Here is a 26,871-nt window from a genome sequence, read left to right as displayed (position 1 = left end):
TCTTCGAAGCAGGCTTGGAACAGTCCATAAGTTCGGTTACTGACGGTAGCAGCTCCTTTGTTGAGCGACTTTGAACTGGATCACCAAGCACCAGAACAAGTTTCCTGTCATCAAGTTGACTTCTTTGCTAAATAGCCATGGCTGCCCCGTACAAGGTGTGTTTACTGTCTATGGTATCTTCTGTAAAATCAACGTTATCAACAGCAAAGAAGACATGTCTTCCTTGGACTATCTCTGGGGGAAAGTACACACCACCGTCGTCTACCATACGTTTGATGGCGGTTCTCTCGATTTTTGTCTCCACTCTTAAGATTCTGTTGTAGTCAGGTGACATTCCAAAACCGTGAAGTATATTTATCATCGATAGAGTAACAAAATGTAAAGCTTACAGTTATCGTTACTTGTGTGGGTTGTGTCTTGATAGCACTTCCTATGCCATGTCGCCGAGTTTGTTGCAAGATCTTGTGAGTATTTGCCAGTCGTTTCCACGTTTCTAGATATATTCCATCGCCATAGGATGCTCGTTCTTTTTCGAAACTTGAAGAACTTTTTCATGAGCAACTGGTCTCTCCACAGGCTCCTCGACTGTGTGTGTGTTTGACATATTATTCATCGTGAGAAGTCGATGCATTAAAATCTTGCAACGTTTGCTAATGGAGTAACTTCAGTAACTGATTCAGGCTCCATCATTGTGCAAAAATTATCGAAATAAACATAACAGAACGAGTTTCGTGAGGGAAAGCATCACTACAACGACTGTAAGAAAATATGGCGGCCCTTTATTTTCATGCAGAAACTGCCGACCGTAAATACTCTGTATAGATATCCACATCAGTTTTCTCTGAAATACCGGAACTATCAACATTAAATCATATTTCCAGAATTTTATAAAAGTGTTTTTTCGACTTTTAAGGAAAAGTGTCAAGGCATTGCAATACAATACAATACAATACAATACAATACAATACAATACAATACAATACAATACAATACAATACAATACTTTATTAATTCTCCCCGAGGGGTTTTTCAGAACTAATTTACAATATGCCTATAAAATACAACTAAAAGTTAACAATATAAAATGTAATAACTTACATATTCTTGATATAATAACAACTTAAAATTGCTTCTGCTAATAATAGTCAACAACAAGTGTCCTATTTTTTCATTAATTCTGCCTTTGCATGCTTTTTGAATGATCTTAATGATCGGGCAGTTCTAGTGTTGTTACTGAGACTATTCCACACTTTTGTTGCCCTATAAAAATAGCCACTCTGGGCAGCCGCTGTCCGGCATCCTGGCAGGTTTAGATCTTCACTGTTGCGGAGGTTGTAAGCGTGCGCATTAGATCGCTTCCGTATTTTACAGCTAATATATGGAGGCACTAAAGTGTTAACACATTTGTAAATCATTGTCGCGTCTCGCAACCGAAATTGTTCCTCAATGGTCAGCCAGCCAAGAGCTTTCAAGGCCGGGATAATATGATTGTATTTCCCTGTGACAGTTAGCATACGGGCAGCAAAGTTCTGCATAAGTTGTAATTTATGGATGATCTGTTTATAACTACCAGCCCATACGGTGGAACAGTATAACAAAACTCAATTTTAGATCATTTTAGCTGCACGCGCTTGAGAGGGATACAACTTTTTTTCTCTTTTTGTCTGTGTATGTGTCCGCGTGCATCCACGTGCCTAGTCCCAGCTCCCAAAATGCTCACAGTTTTTCTCTTTTCCAACTTCAGGAAAACAGATTATAATAGTTTTCGTAAATCTAGTGCTAACTTTCTGCGGCTTAAATTTTTAGCTGAAACATCCAAACATATCATACCATATTAGTTTAGTCAAATACGCCTTCAGAAGGCCACCGAACGATCTGGAAAAACAGGAGACAACATCTTGGGCGTTTTTCTTTAATGGTGTTTTTTTGGGCGCCCCTGTTTAAAGCTTTACAAATCCACATACATAAGCCAGTGTGTAGATGTCTCTTAGCTGCTTTCACTGCCAATATTTAGCTGGTTATATGGGTTATTAGCTGACGGCAAAACAGGTATAAAAAAGGAAGAAGAACTAAAGTTGATGCGTGCAACAGGTCGGGAAACTCGCCATGTTAATTTGGTAAAACCTGGTAAAAAGGTACCAAGAAAATAGTGAGCTCATTGGGCAGAACTAAAAAACGATTTTATTATAATTAAAACCCTAGTCAAGTTTCCTAGAAAATAATTATAAGTAGAAAACAAAAAACCATAACTGATGGCCGTAAGCGGATTGGAATTTGATAAGAATATTTAAGGTTCTGCAATGAGTGCTGTTGTGAAAAGCGATGGAAAAACAGAGAAAAAGAGCGCTGCTGAAGAAAAAAATGTAGAATCTTCAAACATTAGTGCCAGAGCTGCGAAATCAAGCTGTTAATTATGCGTATACTCAATACACTTCCTTGAATTTATTATTTTTATCTTTTGAAGCAATTTTTTACAAAGCCAAAGCGTCCATCTTTTTTGTTGATTCTTATACCTAAGGTGGACTAAAAACATTTTTGATCTAGGTTTGTTTTGTGGAACTGAAGTTTTGGGAAGAACTTGTTAAAATATGTTTTCAACTGTTCGACTATCGTTGCATCTTTAACTCGGAGCTGTTTTGCATCTGAAAAGCCTGCTCAATAAACGTCCTGTTTACCGAAACATCCTGATGCTTTATATATTCATATTCATTTTTATAAAATAGCCAGGGTCAAGCAAGCACTGTGATTGGTCAAACTAAGTTCTGTATAACTCCACAATGCATGAAGCATACGTATGGTGCGTGCATTATAATTGTACATATGCACGAAGCACACGTCAAATTTTTTGCCTGTGGAAAATCTGAGAAATTCAGAGACAGAATGCGCTGTCACTCCAGCGATTCGCAAAAAACAGTCTCTTGCACTGAGGTTTCCAGACTTTTAATTAACTTCAACTTGTCTCTCAACACTTTAAAACTTAAACTTGACTTGGAGTTAACTTCTTGAACTTGCTTACGATGTGACGAAAAACTAAAACAGTTTGACTTTTTACTTGATTGCGCGCGCGGTCGCGTGCCCTGTCGTGATCATGTCGTAATCGGCAAGAGCGCGCACTATTGAGTTACGCGTTATCTCGTGTAAGGAGAAACTTGATGTTGATTCATTAAAATTCGCACTTGTCTGAGGAGTTGCGATTGTTTATATTTTATAAAAGAAATAAAAAACTTGTTTCTCGTACATTGTTGAGTTATATAAGCACTTGGGAATTTTTAAGAACACTCGAGAAGTGCAGAGAGGCACTCGCCTACGGCTCGTGCCTCTCTGCACTTCTCTCGTGTTCTTGAAAATTCCCGCGTGCTTATATAACTCAACAATGCACTCGGTGCGTTTTTTGTTTCTTTAATCTATCATTCACGCGGGTATACAGCTGTTTCGACAAAGGTTGTCCAAAAAAGCGTAAAAGTGTACGCGACAATGCTGAAAGGTAGTCTGGGAAATACTCAATAAATTTCAATAAAAGCTGAGAATCCATATTGCCCGCCATCTCAAGTCTTCGCTGTTCGGTCGAGGCATTCTTAACTATTATTATTAACTATTATTATTATGGATTCTGAGCTTTTATTGAATTTATTGGATATTTCCCAGACTACCTTTCGGCATTGTCGCGTACGCTTTTATGCTTTTTTGGACAACTTTTGTCGAAACAGCTGTATAACGAACTCACAATAAGACCAGTTGGCGTGATAGCTCAGTTGGTAGAGCACTGCACCGGCATCGCAGAGGTCATGGATTCGAATCCCGTTCAAGCCTGAATATTTTTAGGCTTTCTTTTCGCAGCTGCTTAAGTTACGTACTAACTGCGAGAATCTTTCCGTCCTATCTAATCTTTCATCCGCAGCTCAATATATGATATTTCATATATTCATATTCATTTATTCATCATTCACGGGTATATTACGAAAACACAATATCATAATGACCAGCTCCCAGTTTCCTTGCTTGATAGCTCAGTTGGTAGAGCACTGCACCGGCATCGCAGAGGTCATGGTTTCGAATCCCGTTCAAGCCTGAATTTTTTTCAGGCTGTCTGCTCGCAACTGCTTAAGTTTCGTACTAATTGCGAGAGTCTTTCCGTTCTATCTAATCTTTCATCCGCAGTTCAATATATGATGTTTAACATATTCATATTCAATAAATGAGGAGTTAGAATTATACTTATATAGCATTCAATTTTACTAAAAAACCTTCGAGTTTTGGACATTTTTCCAACAATTATGCAACATGTTTCTTTAAAGAGTCTAATAAAAACAAATATTTGACCATCTTGGCAAGTTATACCGAGAAATTAACACAGAGCTATGCACCCATACAGACCATCTATAATTTAGTATTTTCATTTATTATTTATTAATGCTCTCTGATTGTCTGTTAGTTTTTGTCCTGACTGTGTATTAACAGTTTGATTTAAACACTAATCAATGGGCGAGACCTATGCTAATAGAACCTTTTTTTTATTGAACTTTGCACCAATTTCCGTGCATAAGCACGCTCATGTCTTGAAGTTGTTTTCGGTGTCAGCGCTTGTCGTATTACATAGATTATATACTGATTAATGGAACAGATGTGAAAAAAATGAATTCTTTTAATTTGGCGAGACTGAAAGAAGAAAGAAAGTTTATGACGCTATTAAACTCTGTTTCGTTCTGAGGATTTGTAAAACAGTGACAATGGACAGTAAGCTCGCACAGAACCTAAGAAAAGGACTGAAAAAAAAGTAAAGTAAAGTGAACTGATAACGCGGGGAGTGCTTGCCCAATCTGCCGAGCCAGAGATTCATGATAAAAGTGTTTAACAATAAACCTGATAAAAGAATGCCTTGTAAATCGAGAGTTTGTTCGATTCGACAAATCTGTTGACAAAACGAATTGTTGGATGCGGCCACGTCACTTTCGGCTTAAAAGTAACAAGTTAAAGGATGAATGGAAAAAAAAAAATTATATGTATAGTTCAAGACTTTGGTGACTACATACTTCTTGCTTCCGCAGTAAAACCACCCGGTTTGTTTACACTTCGTTTTTTTGGCAATGGCATAGGAAGCGCTGATGAAAGGAAAATTGCGGGATAGAAGATGTTCAGCGGGTGGAATTTAACTTGCCTTTTTTCAGTTCGGTAAGGTTTGAACGGAAGGCAAAAGAATACAGCCAAATACAGAACTACGTTATAACATTTTATTAATTTTATTTTGTTTCTACGATGGAACTAACGCTAATATAATTGGTGTTTCCAAAATAACAGCGAAGCTGCTATACAGGTAAATTTCGAACAGGAAACTGTTTGAAATCCGCTACATCTTTCTTATTTGTTTATTTACAGTCCGAGGTTTAAAGAATTGTTGTTGAACTGTTCAGCAAAGTTTGTCAAACGAATATCTGATAAATAATTTGTATTAGACGGCATCTGAACAGGCATATTTACAATGATTCTTTTCCGGCGAGCGAGATAATCCCTTTTAACTTTAATCAGAATAGTTTTGAAGAAAAGCAATCCTTTCTTGGAAAACTTCACATTTTACTTTACATTTCAGTGATGTAAACTTTAGCAGCTTTCTCTAAATCTTGATTCGTTCCTAAATAGTAAAGTTAACCCGCCATAAGCTCTTTTTTTCGACTAAAAGTTCAACGAACCACTTGCTCAGTGGTGCTGTGCACTACGCCGCTAAAACACCTGAGGATTCTCCTTAATGCATTGCGGTAGTTGGAAATGAAAATAAAACAGATGCAAGGATTGATGGCACAATTTGAAACAGACATTAACCAGAAAATATTCCAGTATAGTAAGAAAGTACGAGGAAAGCTGTCCCATACAAAGTTTAATAGTAAGGAGAAAATACTAAGCGGTACCCAGCATAGTATAAACCCTAACACGATAGCAATAGCCATCGTTAACACGTTTCTGTTTCTTTTCGCTCGTTGCTGCTCATCGTTGGTTGATTGCTCGCCTGGAATCTTCTGTGAATTGAGGTTGGTAACGATGATAGAGTAAAGTATGACCAACATGAGGATAGGGATGTAATAAAATACCACAAATACCGCAAGTATGTAATTGCTAACAGGGAAGGATTCTCCAAAGGCTTCATTCCACCGGAAGACACAAAACAGTTGTCCTGGGTACACAGCAAGTTTGTAGGCGACGAAATATGGCGAATATACTGCCATCGCGATGATCCACGTGGTGAGAATGAAGAAGGGGCACAGCTTTGAACTGATGAGTAGGGAACGGAGGGGAAATAGAACAGCTCCAAATCGATCCACTGCTATCAGAACTAGGTTTTGGACAGATACACAAGTGGAGACATCTGATAAGAAGGGAGCCAGTTTACACATGGCCTGGCCAAGAGGACCAGTGATAAGCCAGCGGGAGTTGGCGTACAGATAGGAAAGATCCCGTGGGATCAGGAATATTGGAGGCAGCAGATCGGACATGGCCATGTTGACGATAAAGAAGTTGATTGGTTTTCTTAAGGTGTGCGTTTTGTAAACAATTATTCCTATAAAGGAATTCCCAAGCACCGAAGCGACGAATATCAGGCAGTAAGCAAAGGTTTTTCCAATTTTTGCTGCTGTAGGATTAACTGAAACGGACTGGAGCAGCCGGATCCATTCACCGTTGTGTTCATATTTGCTGATTTTCTAAAGTTCTGTGGTTGCTTTCACAAACTCATCCGGTTTGTCAGGAGCAAGCCGCCGTTGCTCTATTTATGTTTAAGAGGAAATTACCATGTGTTCTGTGATTCGTCACCGGCACAAGGAATAAAAGGCGCTTTTGAATTCAGTTACTGACGCAGATCATTAATTAATAATAGCCAATTAGCTAATACGTGTACCCGATTTGTCAAACTGTTTTCTTTATTGCAGTTTTTAATGGGTGTTTAACACCAAGAGCTAATTTATCTTATTTTTCATGATGTAAGAAAGCGGTTTAAAATTGTGATTTTTTTTTTTTAACTAAAAGGTATAGCGGCAGTAAACAAACCTGAGAATAATTTAATTCTCTTTGTGAATTTTTAAACCTTAAAATAACGGGGTTTGGACGACAATGAGCAAAACCTTTCACTAGAATGTTTTCTGTTCATTAAGCCAGGGGCATCCAACGGCTCATTCTGGTGAACATCTCTTTGGATGGCCTTAATCGTCTCAGAGTTTTGCGGATTTAGTCATAAAGAAAGTCTAAAGTTTCCTTTGGCGCAATGTCGCAACAATGAAAGACTAGTTCCTTCGCTTTCGGAGAGGCGAATATTAAAATGCGAAATATTAGGTCAGCTAGCATTTTTTGTAAAGCTGATAATACATCGTAAATTCGGATATCAGATTCCTTTTTCTAAAACTTTCTGCGACTCAAATTTCCAGCTAAAGCATTCGAATTGGCTATACTATATTAGCTTACTCTAATACGCCCCTAGAAGGCCACCGAACTATCTGAAAACACAGGAGATAACATTTTTAGCGATTTTCTTTAATGATGTTTTCTTTGGTTGGCCCTGTTTAAACTTCTTAAGAATCTACATACATAAGCCAGTGCGTAGATGTCTTTTATTTGCCTTCAGTGTCAATATTTAGCAGGTTATATGGATTATAAGCTGACCGCAGAACAGGTGTAAAAAGGGAAGAAGAACTAAAGTTGATCAGGCGTGCGACAGGTCGGGAAACTCGCCATGTTAATTTAATAAAACCTGGTGAAAAGGTACCAAAAAAATTGTGAGCTCACTCGGCAGAACTAAGAAATGATCATATTGTGAGTTCGTAATATACCCGTGAATGATGAATAAATGAAGATGAATATATGAAACATCATATATATTGAACATCATATATCCAAATTCAGGCTTCCTTTTAGCAACTGCTTAAGTTGCATACTAACTGCGAGAATTTTTCCGTTCTATCTAATCTTTCATCAGCAGTTCAATACATAATGTTCTATATATTCATTTTCATTATGTGAGCTCGTAGTGTACCCGTGACTGATAATAAATGAGTATGAATATATGAAACAGCATAGTTGCATTGAACATCATATATGACCATATCTAAAACTTCAGGCTCCCTTTTTGCAACTACTTAAGTTGCTTACATGCTAACTGCGAAAACCTTTTCCCTTCTATCTAATCTTTCATCCGTAGTTCAATATATGATGTTTCATATATTCATATTCATTTATTCGTCATTCACGGGTATATCACGAACTCACAATATGACCAGCTCCCGGTTGGTTTGACAGCTCAGTTGGTAGAGCACTGAACCTGCATCGCAGAGGTTATGGGTTCCAATCCTGTTCAAGCCTTTCTTTTCTAATTCGCAACTGCTTAAGTTTTGTACTTACTGCGATAATCTTTCCGTTCTATCTAATCTTTCATCCGCGGTTCAATATATGATGTTTGATGTATTCATATTCATTTATTCATCATTCACGGGTATATTACGAACTTACAGTATGACCTGCTCCCAGTTGGCTTGATAGCTCAGTTGGGATGATAAAGCACTGCACGGGCATCGCAGAGGTGATGGGTTCGAATCCCGTCCAAGCCTGAATTTTTGCAGGCTTTCTTTTGAAAACTGCTTTTTAAAAGTTGCGTACTAACTGCGAGAATCTTTCTGTTCTATCTAATCTTTCACCCGCAGTTCAATATATGATTTTTCACATATTCATATTCATTTCTTCATCATTCACGGGTAATTATTACGAGCTCACAGTGTGACCAGGGATCCGTTTCTCGAAAGACCCGGTAACTTATCGGGCCCGATAAGTGATTTTGGCGATAAAAGATTGTTAGCAGAAGGTCAATTCTTGTTAGCTTTCAATACTAAATTTTAAAATCATATAATTCTATAATAACATTGGCCAAGTACCATGCCTGTAATCACTGTGTAATCGGCGAAAAAACATTTCAAAATACACTTATCGGGCCGGATAAGTTACCTGGACTTTCGAGAAACGGGCCCCAGCTCCCAGTTAAGTTGGCTTGATAGCTCAGTTGGTAGAGCACTACACCCGCATCGCAGAGGTGATGAGTTTGAATCCCGTTTAAGCCTGATTTTTTGCAGGCTTTCTTTTCGCAACTGCTTAAGTTGCGTACTTACTGCGAGAATCTTTCCGTTCTATCTAATCTTTCATCCGCAGTTCAATATATGACGTTTCATATATTCATATTCAGTAATTGAGGAGTTAGAATTATGCTTTTATAGCCTTCCATTTTTACTGAAAAACCTTCGAGTTTTGGACATATTTTTCCAACAATTATGCAACACGTTCTTTTAAGGACATCTTGGCAACTGAGGAAATTATTATTTTTTTTTCACGACACTCGTTGTACCGAGAAATTAACACAGAGCTATGCCACCATACAGACCCTCCATAATTTAGTATCATTATTTATTATTTATTAATGCTCTCGGTTTCTTGGTTTTTGCCCTATTTGTTGTATTAACAGGTTGATTTGGGCAATAATCAGTGGGCGAGACCTATACCAATGGAATCTTTTCGTTTTATTGCACTTTTGCACCAGTCTACGTGCATAAGCCCGCACATGTCTTGAAGTTGCTTTCTGTGTCAGCGCTTGTCGTGTTATATAGATTACACACTGATCAGTGGAGCAGATGTGAAGCAACTGAGAATTGTTTTAATGTGGCGAGAGCGAAAGAAGAAACGAAGTTTTTCACGCTTTTAAACTGTTTGTTCTGAAGGTTTGTAAAACAGTAACAATGGACAGCGAGCCGCATGCACAGAACCTAAGAAAAGGGCTGAAAAAAAGTAAAGTGAAGTAATAACACGGGGAGTGCTTGCCCAATCTGCCGAGCCACAGACTCGCGTTAAAAGTGTTTGACAATAAACCTGATAAAAGGATGCCTTATAAATCGTGGGGTTGTTCGATCCGACAAATCTGTTGAGAAAACGGCGAATTGTTGGATGCGGCGAAGTCAGTTTCGGCTTAAAATAACAACTCACAGGATGAAAGAAAAATATTATCCTATAGTTCAAGACTTTGGTGACTACAAGATTCTCAAGTTGCTTCCGCAGTACGACAAACCGGTCTGTTTACACTAGTTATTTTTGGCAATGACATAGGAAGCGCTGATGAAAGAAAAATTGCGGGGTAGAAGATGTTCAGGTGCAATTTAACTTGCTATTTTTCAGTTCGGTGAGTGTCGAACGGAAGGCAAAAGAGTGCAGCTAAATACAGAGCTACGTTTTAACATTTTATTGAGTTTATTTTGTTTCTACGATACGGCTAACGATTATATATTAATTAGTGTTTCCAAAATAGCAGCGAAGCTGCTACACAGGTAAATTCCGAACAGGGAACGGTTTGAAATCCGCTACATCTTTCTTATTTGTTTATTTACGGTCCGAGGTTAAAAGAATTCTTGTTGAACTGTTCAGCAAACTTTCTCAAAAGAACATCAGATAAATAAGTTGTATTACACGGCACCTGCATAGAGATATTTACAATGATTCTTTTCCGGCTAGCGAGATAACAACTTTTAACTTTAATCAGAATAGTTTTCTAGAAAACCAGTCCTTTTTTCAAGAACTTCAATTTATGTTGTTTTCGTTTATTTGAAGTTCAGCATCTTTTCCTAAATCTTGATTCGTTCCTAAATAGTAAAGTAAACCCGCCATAGGTTCGTTTTCTCGACAGAGAGTTCAACGAACCGCTTGCTTAGTTATGGCGGAAGACTTAAAAATTACTCGTTATGCTTTGCGCAGCTAAATCACCTAAGGAGTCTCTTTAATGCGTTGCGATAGTTGGAACTGTAAATGAAACAGATGCAAGGATTGATGGCACAATTTAAGGTAGCCATGAAAAAGGTAATATACCAGGATATAAAGAAGCCACAAGACAAACTGTCCCGTGCAAAGTATAATAGTAACACGGTAATGCTCCAGGGTACAAAACACAGTACAAACCCTAAAAAGATAGCAATGGCCATCTTCAACACGTTTCTGTTTCTTTTCGCTCGTTGTTGCTCAGCGTTGGTTGATTGCTCGCCTGGAATCTTCTCTGACTTGAGCTTGATAACGATGACAGAGTAAATTATGGCCAACATAGCGATGGGGATGTAATAAAATACCACAGACATCGCAAGCTGGTAATTTTTAACAGAAAAAGATTCTCCAAAGGCTTCATTCCAACGCGCCAGACAACGCAGTTGTCCTGGGTACAGAACAAGTTTGAAGGCGACTAAATATGGCGAGTGGACTAACATTGCCATGATCCAAGTGGCGAGAATGAAGAAGGGGCACAGCTTTAAACTGATGAGTAGAGAACGGAGGGGAAATACCACAGCTCCAAATCGATCCACTGCTATCAGAAGCAGGCTCTGGACAGACACACCAAACGAGGCATCTGATAAAAAGGGAGCCAGTCTACACAAGGCCTGGCCAAGAGGGCCACTGATAATACAGGAGTCTGCGTGTAAATATGTTATTTCCCACGGAAACAGGAATATTAGAAAAAGCAAGTCGGACATGGCCATGTTGACGATAAAGAAGTTGATAGGTTTTCTTAAGGTGTGCGTTTTGTAAACAATTATTCCTATAAAGGAATTCCCAATCAGCGAAACGACGAATATCAGGCAGTAAGCGAAGGTTTTTCCAGGCTTAGCTGCTGTAGGATTGAACGGACTGGAGCAAGTCATCGATCCGTTCTCCGTTGTGTTCATATTTGCTAAAGTTCTGTTTTCTCATCGGGTTTGTCAAAAGCAAGCCGTCGTTCCTCTATTTAATTTATGCTTAAGAGGTAATTTCCATGTATTGTATGATTCGTCACCGGCGCAAGGAAAAAAATGCGCTACTGAATTTACTGACGCAGATCATTAATTAATAATAGCTATTTAGCTAATACGTCTGCTCGGTTTGTCAAACTGTTTTTTCTTTATTCCAGCTTTTAATGGGTATTTAACACCAAGAGCTTATTTATCTTATTTTTGATGTAAGGAAGCAGTTTAAAATTGTGTTTATTGAAACTAAAAAGTATAGAGACAGCAAACAAACCTGAGAATAATTTTCTCTTTGGGAATTTTTAATCTTTTAAAAAACGGGCTTTGGACGACCATGAGCAAAATCTTTCAATAGAATGTTTTCTTTTTATTAAACCAAGGGCCGCCGACGGTTCATTTTGATGAATATCTCTTTGGATGGCCTTAATCGCCTCAGAGGTTAGCGCATTTAGTCATAAATAAAGTATAAAGTTTCCTGCGGTGAAATTTAATGTCAGCTCAAAAATAAACAACAATGAAACACCAGTTCCTCTCGCTTTCGGAGAGGCAAATATTAAGACGCGAAATGTTACACCAGCTAGAATTTTCGTAAAGCCGACAACAGCTCATACATTCGGGAAACGATGAGATTTCGTTTTCTAAACTAACTTTCTGCGGCTAAAATTTTCTGATGAAATATCCGTACAGATCATACTATATTAGTTTACTCAAATACGCTTCTAGAAGGCCACCGAACGATCTGAAAACACAGGAGACAACATATGAGCGTTTTTCTTTGAAGATGTTTTGTTTGCGCTCCCCTGTTTAAAGTTTGACAAATCCACATACATAAGCCAGTGTGTAGGTGTCTCTTAGTTGCTTTCACTGTCAATATTTAGCTGGTTATATGGATTATTAGCTGACGACAGAACAGGTATAAAAGAGGAAAAAGAACTAAAGTTGATCCGTGCGACGGTCGGAAAATTCGCCATGTTAATTTGGTAAAACCTGGTAAAAAGATACCAAGAAAAGAGTGAGCTCATTGGGCAGAACTAGGAAACGATTTTATTATAATTAAAACCCTGATCAGGTTTCCGAGAAAATAATTATAAGTAGAAAAAATGAGTGCTAAAATAACGCGGTTTGTTATGATCTGATGTTTGCAGCTGTTGTGAAAGGCGATGGCAAAACAAAAAAAAAACAGCGCTGGTGAGGTGAAAAAACGAGCGGGTTTAACAATCGTTAAAAAACGTACAAGTCCGTTACCCTTATGCTTATAACCTTTAATTTTTACTGAAAAACCTTCGAGGTTTGGACATATTTTTCCAACAATTATGCAACATATTGCTTTAAAGAGTCTAATAAAAACAAATATTTGAACATCTTGGCAAGTGAGGAAATTAATTTTTTTCACGTCACTCGTTGTACCGAGAAATCAACACGGAGCTATGTCCCCATACAGTCCCTCTATAATTAAGTATTTTCATCTATTTTTATTAATGCCCTCTGTTTGTTTGTCTGTTAGTTTTTGTCCTAACTGTGTATTAACACTATGATTTGGACGATAATCAGTTGGCAAGACCTACCAATGCAATCTTTTCCTATTATTGCACTTTTGCACCAGTCTACGTGCATAAGCCCGCTCGTGTCTTAAAGTTGCTTTCTGTGTCAGCGCTTGTCATGATATATAGATTATACACGGATCAGTGAAACACATGTGAAGAAACTGAGAATTGTTTTAATTTGGCGAGATCGAAAGAGAAAATAAAGTTTATCACGCTATTAAAATCTGTTTTATTCTGAGGGTTTGTAAAACAGAAACAATGGACAGTGGGCTCGCACAGAACCTAAGAAAAGGACTGAAAAAAAGTAAAGTAAAGTGAAGTAATAACACGGGGAGTGCTTGCCCAATCTGCCGAGCCAGAGATCCATGATAAAAGTGTTTGACAATAAACCCGTTGCAACAAAAGCCTGGTAAAAAGACTGGTAAGCCTGGTGAAGAGGCTTACCAGGCTTTTGGTTTGAACTCAAGTCTGGTTAAGAGTCTGGTATGCCTGGTTTTACCAGACTTTCCTGGTTAGCTTAGTCAAAAGTTACCTAAAAAGCCTGGTAAAGCTGGTTTCGGTTACTTGCTTCAGTTACAACTATGGAGAATGTTCAAATCCTTACAGAAGATGGTCAACTTAGACCAAACCAGCCAGCCAAAGACGATCCCAATGAGTCCATTCTAGACATTGGGGACGAGATTGACTTTAGCGAGACCGAAGAAGACACAGGGGATATTGAGATCCCTGACGCTCAGCCAGCGAGAGAAAATCCAGCACCTCAGGCGACACGAGAAAATCCAGCACCTCAGCCTACCCATGAAAAAGTTACGAGGAACCCAGTTGAAAACCAGCTTGGTGCAAGGAAGCCCAACGAGCGCAAACGGAAATTAGACACGCCAAACCGGCATCAGAGCCAAGACGGCAAAAAGCCGCGTCGAGCCATGGAAGTTTTGTCCCTCAACACTAAGATCGAAAGATCTGAGACAGCAATTAAGAAACTGAGGGCACACATCAAGGACGGAACCTGTCCTAAGACTCTTAGATATAGCGTGCGTGCAAATATCACGCCAGACGAACAATTTAAGAAAGAAATAAGCTCGATTAGAAAAACTGCCGAACAGGAATTTATTCGCACTTTAGCGAAATTCCACCGGAGGCGCATTGAACAACTACAAAGTAAACGCATCAAGGTTGAGCAAGAAATGTCTCGCGAGAGAAACAAAACTAGTGTTTTTCAAACTAGAAAAAGCAGGACGCCATCGGCGCCTAGAGACGGAAATGTACACGTGAGTGAGTACTGATGTACTTAAGTTCGCATCGAATATCCAAGCGAAGATTGACATGTTCACGCAACTATTGTCAAAGATTGATGATTGTAAAAATAAACAAAGTGAATCTTATCCCAGTGTACTCTCTGTCTCAAAAGGGGGAAGGGAGAAAGGGACAAAAAGAAATGCATTCACTGTTAGAAATTACAAACGAAGAACGCGGAAAAATACTTTACAGCAAAAAAAGTCTAGAGAGACTATAGAATTACGCAAGTAACACATCAAAAACCTCTCAGATACACAATTGACTACAGAGCAGATCAATTTACTCTCTCGAGGTTTGAAATTCATTCCAACACCTGTCATGAAAGAAAACCAGATAAGGCGCCAGCTAATTTCAGACTTCAACCAATTTGCAAGAAGGATGCGCCTTCAATATACTTATCATGACAAAAATACTGAGCAACATCCATTTCACGTGAAATCCAGTTGGATTCCACCGATTCAGCGGTCAGTTGCTCTTGAGACTTACTTAGAAGAAGTCAAAATAAAGCTTGCAGAAACTCCACTGGTTAAACCTAAAAATAATCTGCCACCCGGCGAGCGACGAGCTCTCAAGGAGCTTATTAACAACAAAGAAATTATTCTCAAAAAAGCAGATAAAGGCACAACAACCGTCGTTATGAATAGAGAAAACAAAATCAATGAGGGACAGAAACAATTGGACGATAGGAATAACTATCAGCCACTAGACAAACCAATGATTAGAGACACATCCCAGAGAGTTAAACACCTCATTACTGCCCTTCACCAAGCAGGGTGCATAGACGAAATGACGGTTAAATGGTTTAACCTTACACCAAATCCGCCTCGAATCCCAGTGTTTTATACCCTCACAAAAATTCACAAACCGACATTAGTCGGAAGACCTATCATATCTGGGTGTGATGGCCCAACAGAACGCCTATCATCATTCGTAGACAAACTACTTCAGCCAATAGCACAAATACAGGACTCGTATCTTAAAGATACGACAGATTTCATAAAATTTATTGAAAGCACTAGGGTGCCTAGAAACGCTTTTCTAGTCTCAATGGATGTCACTAGCCTTTACACGAATATCCAACAGGAGGAAGGAATCACTATAGTATGCAACGCATACGAGAACTTTCATGCCAACAACCCTCCTATAGCTACAAATTTCCTCAGGGAAATGCTCAGCCTTATACTGAAGGAGAACTCCTTCCAATTTAACGGGAAAGACTATCTCCAAACACACGGAACTGCCATGGGTACTAAAATGGCGGTAGCTTTTGCCAACATCTTTATGGCATCTATAGAAAAGGAGATTTTGAGGCAGAGCGTTAAGAAACCCCTAACGTGGAAAAGGTTCATTGTTGATGTATTCTGTTTGTGGGATGCAAACAAAGAAGAAATAGAACATTTCATTGAGCAAGCAAATTCGTACCACCCTACCATAAAGTTTACCGCTGAAGTCTCACAAATAGAAACAACATTCTTGGATACAACAGTATATAAGGGAGAGAGATTCGAGAAAGAATCAATTCTCGACGTGCGCACACATTACAAACCTACTGAAACATTTCAGTACACAAACTACAACAGTTGCCACCCAGCAGGCGTCAAAAAAGGCTTCGTTAAAGGAGAGGCTCTTAGACTTCTGAGGACAAACTCTTCTAAAGTAGTGTTTGAGGAAAACATTATCCTAGTAACCTGGTGGACAAAATCCTCTCCGAAGTTAACTTCGCAGAAAGAAAGAACGCTCTTACACAAAAACAGAAAGCGCACAAGAAAATTCTACCCTTCGTGACACAATTTCAACCATCACTGCAATGTTTGAAAAACATTTTAATGGACAAATGGCATTTAATACAAAACCAGCCGCTACTAAGAGAGATATACAAGGAACCTCCCTTGATCTCTTATAGAAAAGGAAAATCGCTTAAAGACATGCTTGTTAAAGCAAAACTATAAAGGCTTTTATAAACACAATGGGCACACAGCGGGAGTCGTGCAGGTCTGTCAACCCCATTTAAACGTCCTGACAAAAGGATGCCTTGTAAATCGTGGGCTTGTTCGATTCGACAAATCTGTTGAGAAAATGAATTGTTGGATGCGGCCAAGTCAGTTTCGGCTTAAAATAACAACTTACAGTATTAAAAAAAATTAAACTACAGTTCAAGACTTTGGTGACTACAAGCCGTGATTCTTGCTTCCGGGGTAAAACAACCCGGTTTGTTTGCATTTGTTATTTGTGGCAATGACATATATAGGAAGCGCTGATGGAAGGAAAATTGCGGAGTAGAAGAAGTCAGGTGCAGCAATTTAATTTGCTTTTTTTCAATTCGGTAAGGTTTGAACAGAAGACAAAAGAATGCAGCTAAATACAGAGCTACGTTATAACATTTTATTGATTTTATTTTGTTTCTACGATACAGCTAACGATGATATAATTAGTGTTTCCAAAATAACAGCGAAACTGCTATACAGGTAAATTCAAAACAGGGAACGATTTGAAATCCGCTACATCTTTCTTATTTGTTTATTTACAGTCCGAGGTTTAAAGAATTGTTGTTGAACTGTTCAGCAAAGTTTGTCAAACGAATACCAGATAAATAATTTGGATTAGACGGCATCTGAACAGGCATATTTACAATGATTCTTTTCCGGCGAGCGAGATAATCACTTTTAACTTTCCACAGAATAGTTTTGTAGAAAAGCAATCCTTTATTGGAAAACTTCATTTTACTAAATTTATCTGAATTTCATTTATGTTAAGTTCAGCACGGCTTTCTCTAAATCATGATTCGTTCCTAAATAGTAAATTAAGTAGACCCACCATAATATAAATCGTTTTTTCGACTGAGAGTTCCATGAATCGCTTGCTCAGTTACGGCGGAAGACTTAAAAATTACTCGCTCTGCTCTGCGCAGCTAAAACACCTGAGGAGTCTCTTTAGTGCAATACGATAGTTGGAACTGAAAATGAAACAGATGCAAGGATTGATGGCACAATTTGAGATACCCATAAACCAGAAAGTATCCCAGTATATAAAGAAGCTACAAGGCAAACTGTCCCGTGCAAAGTTGAATAGTAAGAAGGCAATACTTAGGGGTACCCAGCACAGTACAAACCCCGACACGATAGCGATGGCCATCTGTAACACGTTTTTGTTCCTTTTCGCTCGTTGTTGTTCAGCGTTGGTTGATTGTTCGCCAGGCCGCCTCTGTAACTTGAGCTTGATAACGATGATAGAGTAAAGTATGGTCAACATGACGATGGGGATGTAAAGTAATACCACAAATAATGCAAGGAAGTAATTTTTAACAGAGAAGGATTCTCCAAAGGCTTCATTCCACCGCGCCAAACAAAGCAGTCGTCCTGGGTACACAACAAGTTTGTAGGCGACTAAATATTTCGAATATACTGCCATCGCGATGATCCACGTGGCAAGAATGAAGAAGAGGCACAGCTTTGAACTGATGAGTGGAGAACGGAGGGGAAATACCACAGCTCCAAATCGATCCACTGCTATCAGAAGGAGGCTCTGGACAGACACACAAAACGAGACATCTGTTAAGAAGAGAGCCAGTTTACACAAGGCGTGGCCAAGAACACCGCTGATAAGCCAGGAGTCCGCGTGAAGATTTGTCACCTTCCACGGAAAATGAAATATTGGATACAGCAGGTCGGACATGGCCATTTTGACGATAAAGAAGTTGATAGGTTTTCTTAAGGTGTGCGTTTTGTAAACAATTATTCCTATAAAGGAATTCCCAAGCAGCGAAACGACAAAGATCAGGCAGTAGGCGAAGGTTTTTCCAATTTTTGCTGCTGTAGGATTGAGCGGAATGGAGCAAGTCAACGATCCATTCACCGTTGTGTTCATATTTGTTGATTTTCTAAAGTTCTGTGGTTGCTTTCACAAATTCATCCGGTTTGTCATTAGCAAGCCGCCGTTGCTCTATTTATGTTTAAGAGGAAATTACCATGTGTTCTGTGATTCGTCGCCGGCGCAAGGAAAGAAAGGCGCTATTGAATTTCATTGACGCAGATCATTAATTAATAATAGCCAATTAGCTGATACGTCTTCTCGGTTTGTCAAACTGTATTCTTTATTGCAGTTTTTAATGGGTGCTTAACACCAAGAGATAATTTATCTTATTAGTTTATGATGTAAGGAAGCGGTTTAAAATTGTGTTGTTTAAAACTAAAAAGTATATCGGCAGTAAACAAACCTGAGAATAATTTCTTTTCAGTGTGAATTTTAAAACCTTAAAGCAACGGGTTTTGGACGACAATGAGCAAAACCTTTCAATAGAATGTTTTCTTCTAATTCAGCCAGGGGCTCTCAGAGGTTCACTTTGGTGGATATCTCTTTAGATGGCCTTAATCACCTCAGAGTTTTGCCGATTTAGTCATAAAGAAAGTTTAAAGTTTCCTTTGGAAAATACGACGTCTCAAAATGTCGTAACACTGGCACACTAGATCCTTTGGTTTTCAGAGGGGCGAATGTCTCGATAAAAATGCCACAAAAACATTTCATACATTCGGAAAATGAGATTCCAGTTTCTAAAGCTTAAATTTTCAGCTAAAGAATTGAACAGGTCATACTATATTAGCTTACTCAAATATGCCCCTAAAAGGCCACCAAACCATCTGGAAACACACGAGACAACATTTTAAGCATAGAGCTTAAATGTTCTCGTTGAGTTCCCCCTGATATTGAAAAGAACGAATTTGTTTCTAAGGTTATTTGGTACATAAACTAACATAAATTTACGACTATAGCAAGAAAAAAATTCATCAGGATGGCAATCCACCGCCAGTGAAAGAGGGTCATTTATTGAATATTTAGTTGCAGTTGGATATGTCTGTTTTCTTCGAGTTGATTTTCATGAAGCAGTATTTTTTGTTGAGAAGTGAACAATTTTTTTAATCAACGGCGGTAACCGTTGATTAATTATTTTTATCTGTTTTGAGTAAGCGGGCAAAGTAGCCAAGTGTTCAATAAAATTATAAAACTGAGAGAAAAAATACCTAGAAACTAACGCTATTTTAAATAACGGATTAATAAAAAAAGCAGTAACAGAAAAACTGTCTGTGAAGTTAAGTTAAATCTAATGCGGCCGCGAAATGAGCTCATCATCTGACGATAGAACAAGGTAACGATTTGTTTCAAGAAAGATATTTTTAGCAAACAAAGAATGTGCACATGGCAAAGCCTTTAATCTTTTTCCAGATCAATTTCCACCCCCAAAAACATCAACGGAAAACCACAAATAACATTCTGGCCAGTGTCACTTGTAAAGGCAATTGACAGGAATATTGTCAAAAACATTTAATTTAACGTGAGATGGTTAGCAAATTATGTTATCCTTCAAAGATTTTTGGTCCTGTATTCACAGTCATTTCATCTCTAAGCTCTCTTAATATTCATATTTGTTTTTATTTTCTTTTTTTTGCTTTTGTCAGCGTTTCTGTCTTTCCTTTGCTCTGAAAAAGTTATCGTCACTAAGTGTTGATCGAGCCGGGAAGTTGAAATTCTAAACAAACTCGAGTTCTTGGTACCTGATTTTACGACGACATAATCTCATTTCTTTTTAGTGTATAACTCCGGCGAAGTCTAATCTTTCCCATTCAGTCCTTAAATCAGAAAGTCACGCCTTGTTTCTTCCTCATGTTGTTCAGTTACTAAAGATATGCAGAAACGTTGCTTCGCATCGTCTCTCTTAATTTTCTCCCTCTTCACACACAGGTGAAAAAACTTGGTATCACATTCACCGTGCATCATAGCGGAAATCTAACATATTTTTTCCAAAGTTTTTCACTGCTTCAGTTTGATTTTCCCGAACACCGATTTTATGAAAAAACTAAAGAGTGTAATCATTCGGGATGTTGGACAGAGCTCAAATAAAAAGACAAAAACGGAAAGAAAACACGGAGATACAATGTTTACGCCATTCGTTGCCTGTAGTATGACAATGTAAACTGAGAATCACTTCCGGTCTCCCCCGCAAAACTGATGCTTCAGTGAAATCTTTACTTCTTAAAGTTTGCAAAACCTTTCTAAATAGTTCTGACTTGTGAAACGATTTATTTCCTTGAATTCCTCCAAAAAGCTTTTGAATTTTGGCCAGCTTTGCCAGAAAATAATAACGAAGATAACACCTTTTCACAGAAATTTTCTCTCGTCCCCATAATTTGTCGTTTAGAGGTCTTTGAAATTTGTCGAGGCGATCTAATGGTAAGAAACTAAGTAAACATCATCAAATGATATTGTTTCGTTTTCCGACAACCGTCAGAGCTAATTTTTCCAGCTAATTGTAGTGTTTGTGTTACTTTATCTATTTTTGTCTCACTCGCTCTATTACCATTTGTTGGTTTGACACGACTTCAATTTTTGAAACATGTCGATGAAAAATTAAACTTCCTTTGTTGAACTTTTCAGGAGTGTACGTGCAGAAACTGTAACGCAGATGTCTTTTTATTGCTCTCTGAGTCGGCACTTGCATCATAGTAATTGATCGGGAGATCTGGTGCATCCATGTAAAGGAAGGGAATTGTTTCTTGAAAAAGAAAGAAGAAATGATATCAAGGGTAGTGAATTGTGAATTGCGTTTTGTTTAGCGGATTGTCCTTCTTTAATTTTCTCCTTCTTTACACACAGGTGCAAAACGTTTTTGTTTATCACATTAATTTCGCACCATTACGAAAATCTAATATATTTTCCCAAAGTTTTTCACTGCTTCAGTTTGATTTTCCCGACGGACTGATTCTTTGGAAGAGAAAAGTGCATTAAAAAAATGAAGGGTGTAGTAATTCGGGATGTTGGACAGAGTTTAAATAAAAAGACAAAAATGGAAAGAAAACAGACAGACGCTGTTTACCATTTGTCGCCTGAAGGATATGACGGTGTAAACTGAGAATTACTTCCGGCCTACCCTGCAAAACTAATGTTTCAGTGAAATCTTTGCCCACTTGAAGTTTGCCAAACCTTTCTAAACAGTTCTGACCCTTAAAACGATTTATTCCCTTGAGTTCCTACAAAAACCTTTTGAATTTGGCCATCTTTATCCCGGACAATATGTCTTAACGCCTTTTAACAGAAATTGTCTCTCGTTCCCCTAATTTGCCGTTTAGCCGACAAATTTGGCGAGGCGATCTAATGGTAAGAAATTAAGTAACCATCATCAAATGATATTGTTCAGTTTACCGACAACCGTCAGAGCTAATTGCTCCAACTGAGTAAAGACCCATCGTATAGTGTTGCTGCTTTATTTGTTTTCGTCGCACTCGCTCTATTATCATTATTGCTTTCAGTCAACGTCAATTTGTTACATATATCGATGGAAAATTAAACTTCCTTTGTTGAACTTTTCAGGAGTCTACGTGCAGAAACTGTAACGCAGATGTCTTTTAATTGCTACCTGAGTCGGCGCTCATCATGATTATCGATCGGGAGATCTGGTGTATTCCCGTAAATTAAAGAAGTGAATTGTTTAAGTTTACTTGAAAAAAGAAAAAAAAAATGATATCAAGGGTAGTGAATTACAAATTGCGTTTTTTTAGCGATAGTGAAACGGTAACAACGCATAGAAAGCTTTTTTACAAGACCGAGTTAGTTGTCGGGAAACATGATAATTAAAACCTAATTAAACGACGGCATGCAAATCGTGCGCTCTTTTTGCAGGGCTAAACATCGATTCGTTGAGCGATCTCAGTAAATATGAAGTATTGTTAAACGTTTATCTGTTCGCACGCTATAACTCGCTCATTACATGGACTCAAGAATCTTAACCTTCTTGCCTGTGGTTATGCTACAGTCAACAAATATTTCAGGAGCGCGCGATAGATATGAGATGATAGATATGCCGTAGCCACCCCATGTCCGACCAAGAAACCAATGATCCTGGTTTTAATAAAATGAACAATTTCTTTTAAAAAATTCTGACCGTTTTTATCTTTCTGCGCCCTGAGAGATGAAAAATCAAGCTACTGTGCGATACTATTACGTTGAAGTATTTCTCTTGACAATTGAGCCAATTTCTCTCTAAGCGAAAACTTGTTTCAGTTAGTAAGATTTACTGTGAAATGCCCTGATCGAAACCTTTCGAATGGTATATCGTACATGGACACGGAATAAATTGATCGGGCATGAACCTGTGCTGTATCCTAAGTTAACTTTACTCTTTGTTTAATGATATTGTCAATGCTAAGGTTCAAAAGGACATTATATCCGTAAAATACCCAACAAGGAACTCTGATAATCCCTGAATAGCCCCACAAAGTTAACTGATCCTTGGCTTAAATTTCCCTGTGGACGACAAAGAGCCAAACCTATCAATCGAATATTTTTTTTATTAAACCAGCGGCTCCCAACGGTTTGTTTTGGTGAATGTCTCCTTGGAGGCCTTAATCGCCTCAGAATTTCACGAATTTAGTCATAAAGAAAGTCTAAAGTTTTCTTCGGCAAATTAAAACGACAGCTTACAATTTCGTAACACTGGCGCACTAGTTCCTTTTGTTTTCAGAGAGACGAATATCTCGATTAAAATGCGAAGTATTTGACCAGCTAGCATTTTCGTAAGGCCGACAACATTTCGTACATTCGTGAAATCAGATTCTGTTTACTTAACTTTTCTGTGACATAAATTTTCAGCTAAAGCATTCGAAAAGATCAAACTTAGCAAATATGCTATTTTAATTGTTTTGTTTTAATGTTTTCTTTTGGGGTCCATGTTTAACTTTTATTAATCTACATACATAAGCCAGTGCGTCGATGTCTCTTATTTGTTTTCAGTGTCAATAGTTAGCTTGTTATATGGATTATTAGCCGACGGTAGAACAGGAGTAAAGAAAAGAATTGTTTTCTTGAAAAAGGAAGAAAGCTTATTAAAGATAGTAAAAACTGCTTTGTTAAGGGTGTAAGACACTCAACGACAATTCTACAATTATTCAGTTGCATTCTACGTCTACCCTACAAGTAATCTAAGACTATTCTACTCCATTTTACATCTTTTCTACAACTTAACTACAAGGATCACTCAAATCACGTGTTACGTTACAGTGTGCTGTAAACATTTTTACGACTGTAATTCAACCAAGACCAGATGGTCACAACCAGAGATAAGAATTGGTTTTGCTGCTGGCAGTCTTGACATCACCGGTAATCATTCGTTGTCTTCCATCATCCAACCGTAATCTTGCGGCGATGGTAATTCAGGGTTGGTTACTTTGTCATTGTTCCATACCATAGCTTGGTGATGTGCTCTCAATAATACTTCGTGTATAGCAGCCTTGGTAGTTGGTAATCTGTCAGACTGCACCTGTTTTTTTCCTGAACAACCACCAACTAGCATCCCAATTTTGGGTAATCACTGTATTAGGTACATACAATTGGCAGACGAAGTGCTCAAGGGCAGCCTCGGTAGCTTTAGTCGGCTTTTCACTTGTACCAAAATCTGCAAGAGCAGTAATAATTTCTGGACCTGCTCGCTGGAACTTTTTTTAACATACTTGCTTTCCTTATCCTGTTGTCTGCTCCAATTAGTGCATGGAATCCTGGCAAGGTTGCTGTTCTGTCAGGACCGAGCGCTTCAACGATTGATCGTAGTGGAATCATGGCCCACAATTTCATACAGTCAGCGGCTCGATGTGTGGGCTAACGCAGTTTTTCTTTTCCTTTCAATAAAATACGTAAAAATCCGTAGAATTGACTATTAAGCGATAAAATTATATTATTTAGCAAATATTGAAATAAAAAGCAAGTTGAAAAGAACAAAAACCCGTGTTTTCTTGTTATTGCATCATTGCGCAATCATTAGCCGCATTGTCACACCACTTTGTCACGCGAAGTCAACTCTGTTTGGAATAAGCCCGAAACCGCTGGAAAAGCTCTACAGCGTACTTAGAAGTGAAGCAAAAATCTGTCATATAAGCTGAACATAAACTGAACAGTTTCGACTTGGCGGCCGATGTTTACAACGGTGAAAAGGTTGATAAACCCTTCAGTTCGTCGGTCCCTTCAGATGTCACGGGCTAAGGAAAACAAGACATGTTTTTACCGATATTTAACCCGATTGGGAACAACGAATACAACTCGTAAGGCATTGCACTTGCGATGAAATTAAGCTTACAAATCTAAACTTTGGAAGGCGATTTGTGGAAACTGACCAGCGCTTCTGAGAAGGAGACAAGTTGAGAATGTGTACACGCACTCCGGCTCTGGCTAGACAATGAGAAGAAGCGAAGTATGGCGAACTTGGCGGTTTTTACTGTGAATGATAAAGTTGTTCAGGAACCGCGAGGAAAGTCCAAAAGCAATAACAATACGGTTCGACTGTTACTAGATATAGTTGTCTCTACGTTCAGATTTGTGGAACGTGGAAATGTTGTATCGTTCTGACTTGGGAAAGACAAATAAATCAAGGTAGGGCAAAATTCCACTTATTTCTTTGTTAAGTATTTGATCGGCGTTTAAATTTTAAGACTGGATTGAGCGCGTGTGCGCCTGCGCGGCTGCCATGATGTATGGAATTGTACGCCATGGACTCAATGGCTACTCCAGTTACGAAAGCTACAGCCTCACACAATTCAGGATAACGCCTTAGAGACAAGACAAAAACATTCATGTCTGGAGAATGGATGCGGATTCTGGTGGCACCTGAGGCTATCCAAAGCATGCAGCAATAATTTCGTATCAGCTTTCTCTTGATTGCTGTGAAGGTGGTACATGTCTTTGTAAGTAGCTTTGTATTGACTTACCCATGCCACAACTATACGCTTTCCAATCGTCTGTGTTGATCATCTTCAGAGCAAGATAAGACTTAGCTCCTGTTTTGTGTTAACATGAGAAAGCAGCTTCTTCGTTGGGACTTTAGCTATGTTTGTGGTGTCTGTGATGTGATGCGCGACTGGCTGCTGTCTTTCTTGTCCTATGCCATGTCGCCGAGTTTGTTGTAAGATCTTGTGAGGTAGTATTTACCTGCCGTTTCCACGTTTTTGGATATATTCCATCGCCATAGCATGCTCGTTCTTTTTCAAAACTTGAAGAACTTTCTTATGATCAACAGGTCTCTCCACAAGCTCCTCAACTGTGTGTGTGTTTGACATATTATTCATCGTGAGAAATCGATACATTAAAATCTTGCAACTTTTGCTAGTGGAGTAACTTCAGTAACTGATTCAGGCTCCATCATTGTGCAAAAATTATCGAAATAAACATAACAGAACGAGTTTCGTTAGGGGAAGCATCAATACAACGACTGTAAGAAGATATGGCGGCCCTCTATTTTCATAAAGAAACTGCCGACCGTAAATACTCTTTATTGATATCCACATCAGTCCTCTCTGAAATACAGGAACTATCAACATTAAATCATATCTCCAGAATTTTATACAAGTGTTTTTTCGACTTTTAAGGAAAAGTGTCAAGGCAATACAATACAAGATAATACATTACAATACAATACTTTATTAATTCTTCCCGAGGGGTTTTTCGGAACCAATTTACAATATGTGTATAAATTACAACTAAAAGCTAACAATATAAAATATAATAGCTTACATATTCCTGATATAATAACAACGTAAAATTGCTACTGCTAATAATAGTCAACAACCGGTGTCTTATTTTTTCATTAATTCTGCCTTTGCATGCTTTTTGAATGATCTTAATGATCGGGCAGTTCTAGTGTTGTTACTGAGACTATTCCACACTTTTGTTGCCCTATAAAAATAGCCACTCTGGACAGCCGCTGTCCGGCATCCTGGCAGGTTTAGATCTTCACTGTTGCAGAGGTTGTAAGCGTGCGCATTGGATCGCTTCCCTATTTTACAGCTAATATATGGTGGCACTAAATTGTTAACACATTTGTACATCATTGTTGCGTCTCGCAACCGAAGTTGTTCCTCAACGGTTAGCTAGCAAAAAGCTTTCATGGCCGGGGTAATATGATTGTATACGGGCAGCAAAGTTCTGCAAAAGTTGTAATTTATGGATGTTCTGTTTATAAGTACCAGCCCATACAGTGGAACAGTAAAATAAAAATCAATTTTAGATCATTTTAGCTGCACGCACTTGAGAGGGATACAACTTTTTTCTGTTTTTGTCTGTGTATGTGTCTGCGTGCATCCACGTGCCTAGTCCCAGCTCCTAAAATGCTCACAGTTTCTCTCTTTTCCAACTTCAGGAAGACAGATGATAATAGTTTTCGTCAATCTGGTGCGATGATGAGTTCAGGAAAAACTTATAATATCAGACATGAAAGAATGCGAGCC

General features: G+C 38.4%; 2 protein-coding genes and 2 pseudogenes across 2 annotated transcripts; 1 reads left to right on the top strand and 3 right to left on the bottom strand.

The window, feature by feature from the left end:
- Nucleotides 1–5,283: 5,283 nt before the first annotated feature.
- On the bottom strand, nt 5,284–6,989 carry LOC146483221 (RYamide receptor-like; annotated as a pseudogene).
- Nucleotides 6,990–10,287: 3,298 nt separating this feature from the next.
- On the bottom strand, nt 10,288–11,733 carry LOC146483220 (endothelin receptor type B-like). The gene has a single exon (XM_085106252.1). The coding sequence runs from the start codon at nt 11,715–11,717 to the stop codon at nt 10,767–10,769; it is 951 nt and encodes a 316-aa protein (XP_084962378.1). The 5' UTR covers nt 11,718–11,733; the 3' UTR covers nt 10,288–10,766.
- Nucleotides 11,734–14,628: 2,895 nt separating this feature from the next.
- Nucleotides 14,629–16,621, top strand: LOC146483219 (uncharacterized; annotated as a pseudogene).
- Nucleotides 16,622–17,447: 826 nt separating this feature from the next.
- Nucleotides 17,448–18,626, bottom strand: LOC146483218 (RYamide receptor-like). Its single transcript, XM_085106251.1, has one exon. It carries the CDS (start codon nt 18,476–18,478, stop codon nt 17,501–17,503), a length of 978 nt encoding a protein of 325 aa, XP_084962377.1. The 5' UTR covers nt 18,479–18,626; the 3' UTR covers nt 17,448–17,500.
- Nucleotides 18,627–26,871: the final 8,245 nt, after the last annotated feature.

The sequence above is a fragment of the Pavona decussata genome, unplaced genomic scaffold, assembly GCF_977016875.1.
Source record: "Pavona decussata unplaced genomic scaffold, jaPavDecu1.1 SCAFFOLD_40, whole genome shotgun sequence".
In the NCBI taxonomy this organism is placed as follows: Eukaryota; Metazoa; Cnidaria; class Anthozoa; order Scleractinia; family Agariciidae; genus Pavona; species Pavona decussata.
The sequence above is the reverse complement of the archived record's forward strand: the minus strand, read 5'-3'. Positions and strand labels throughout refer to the sequence as shown.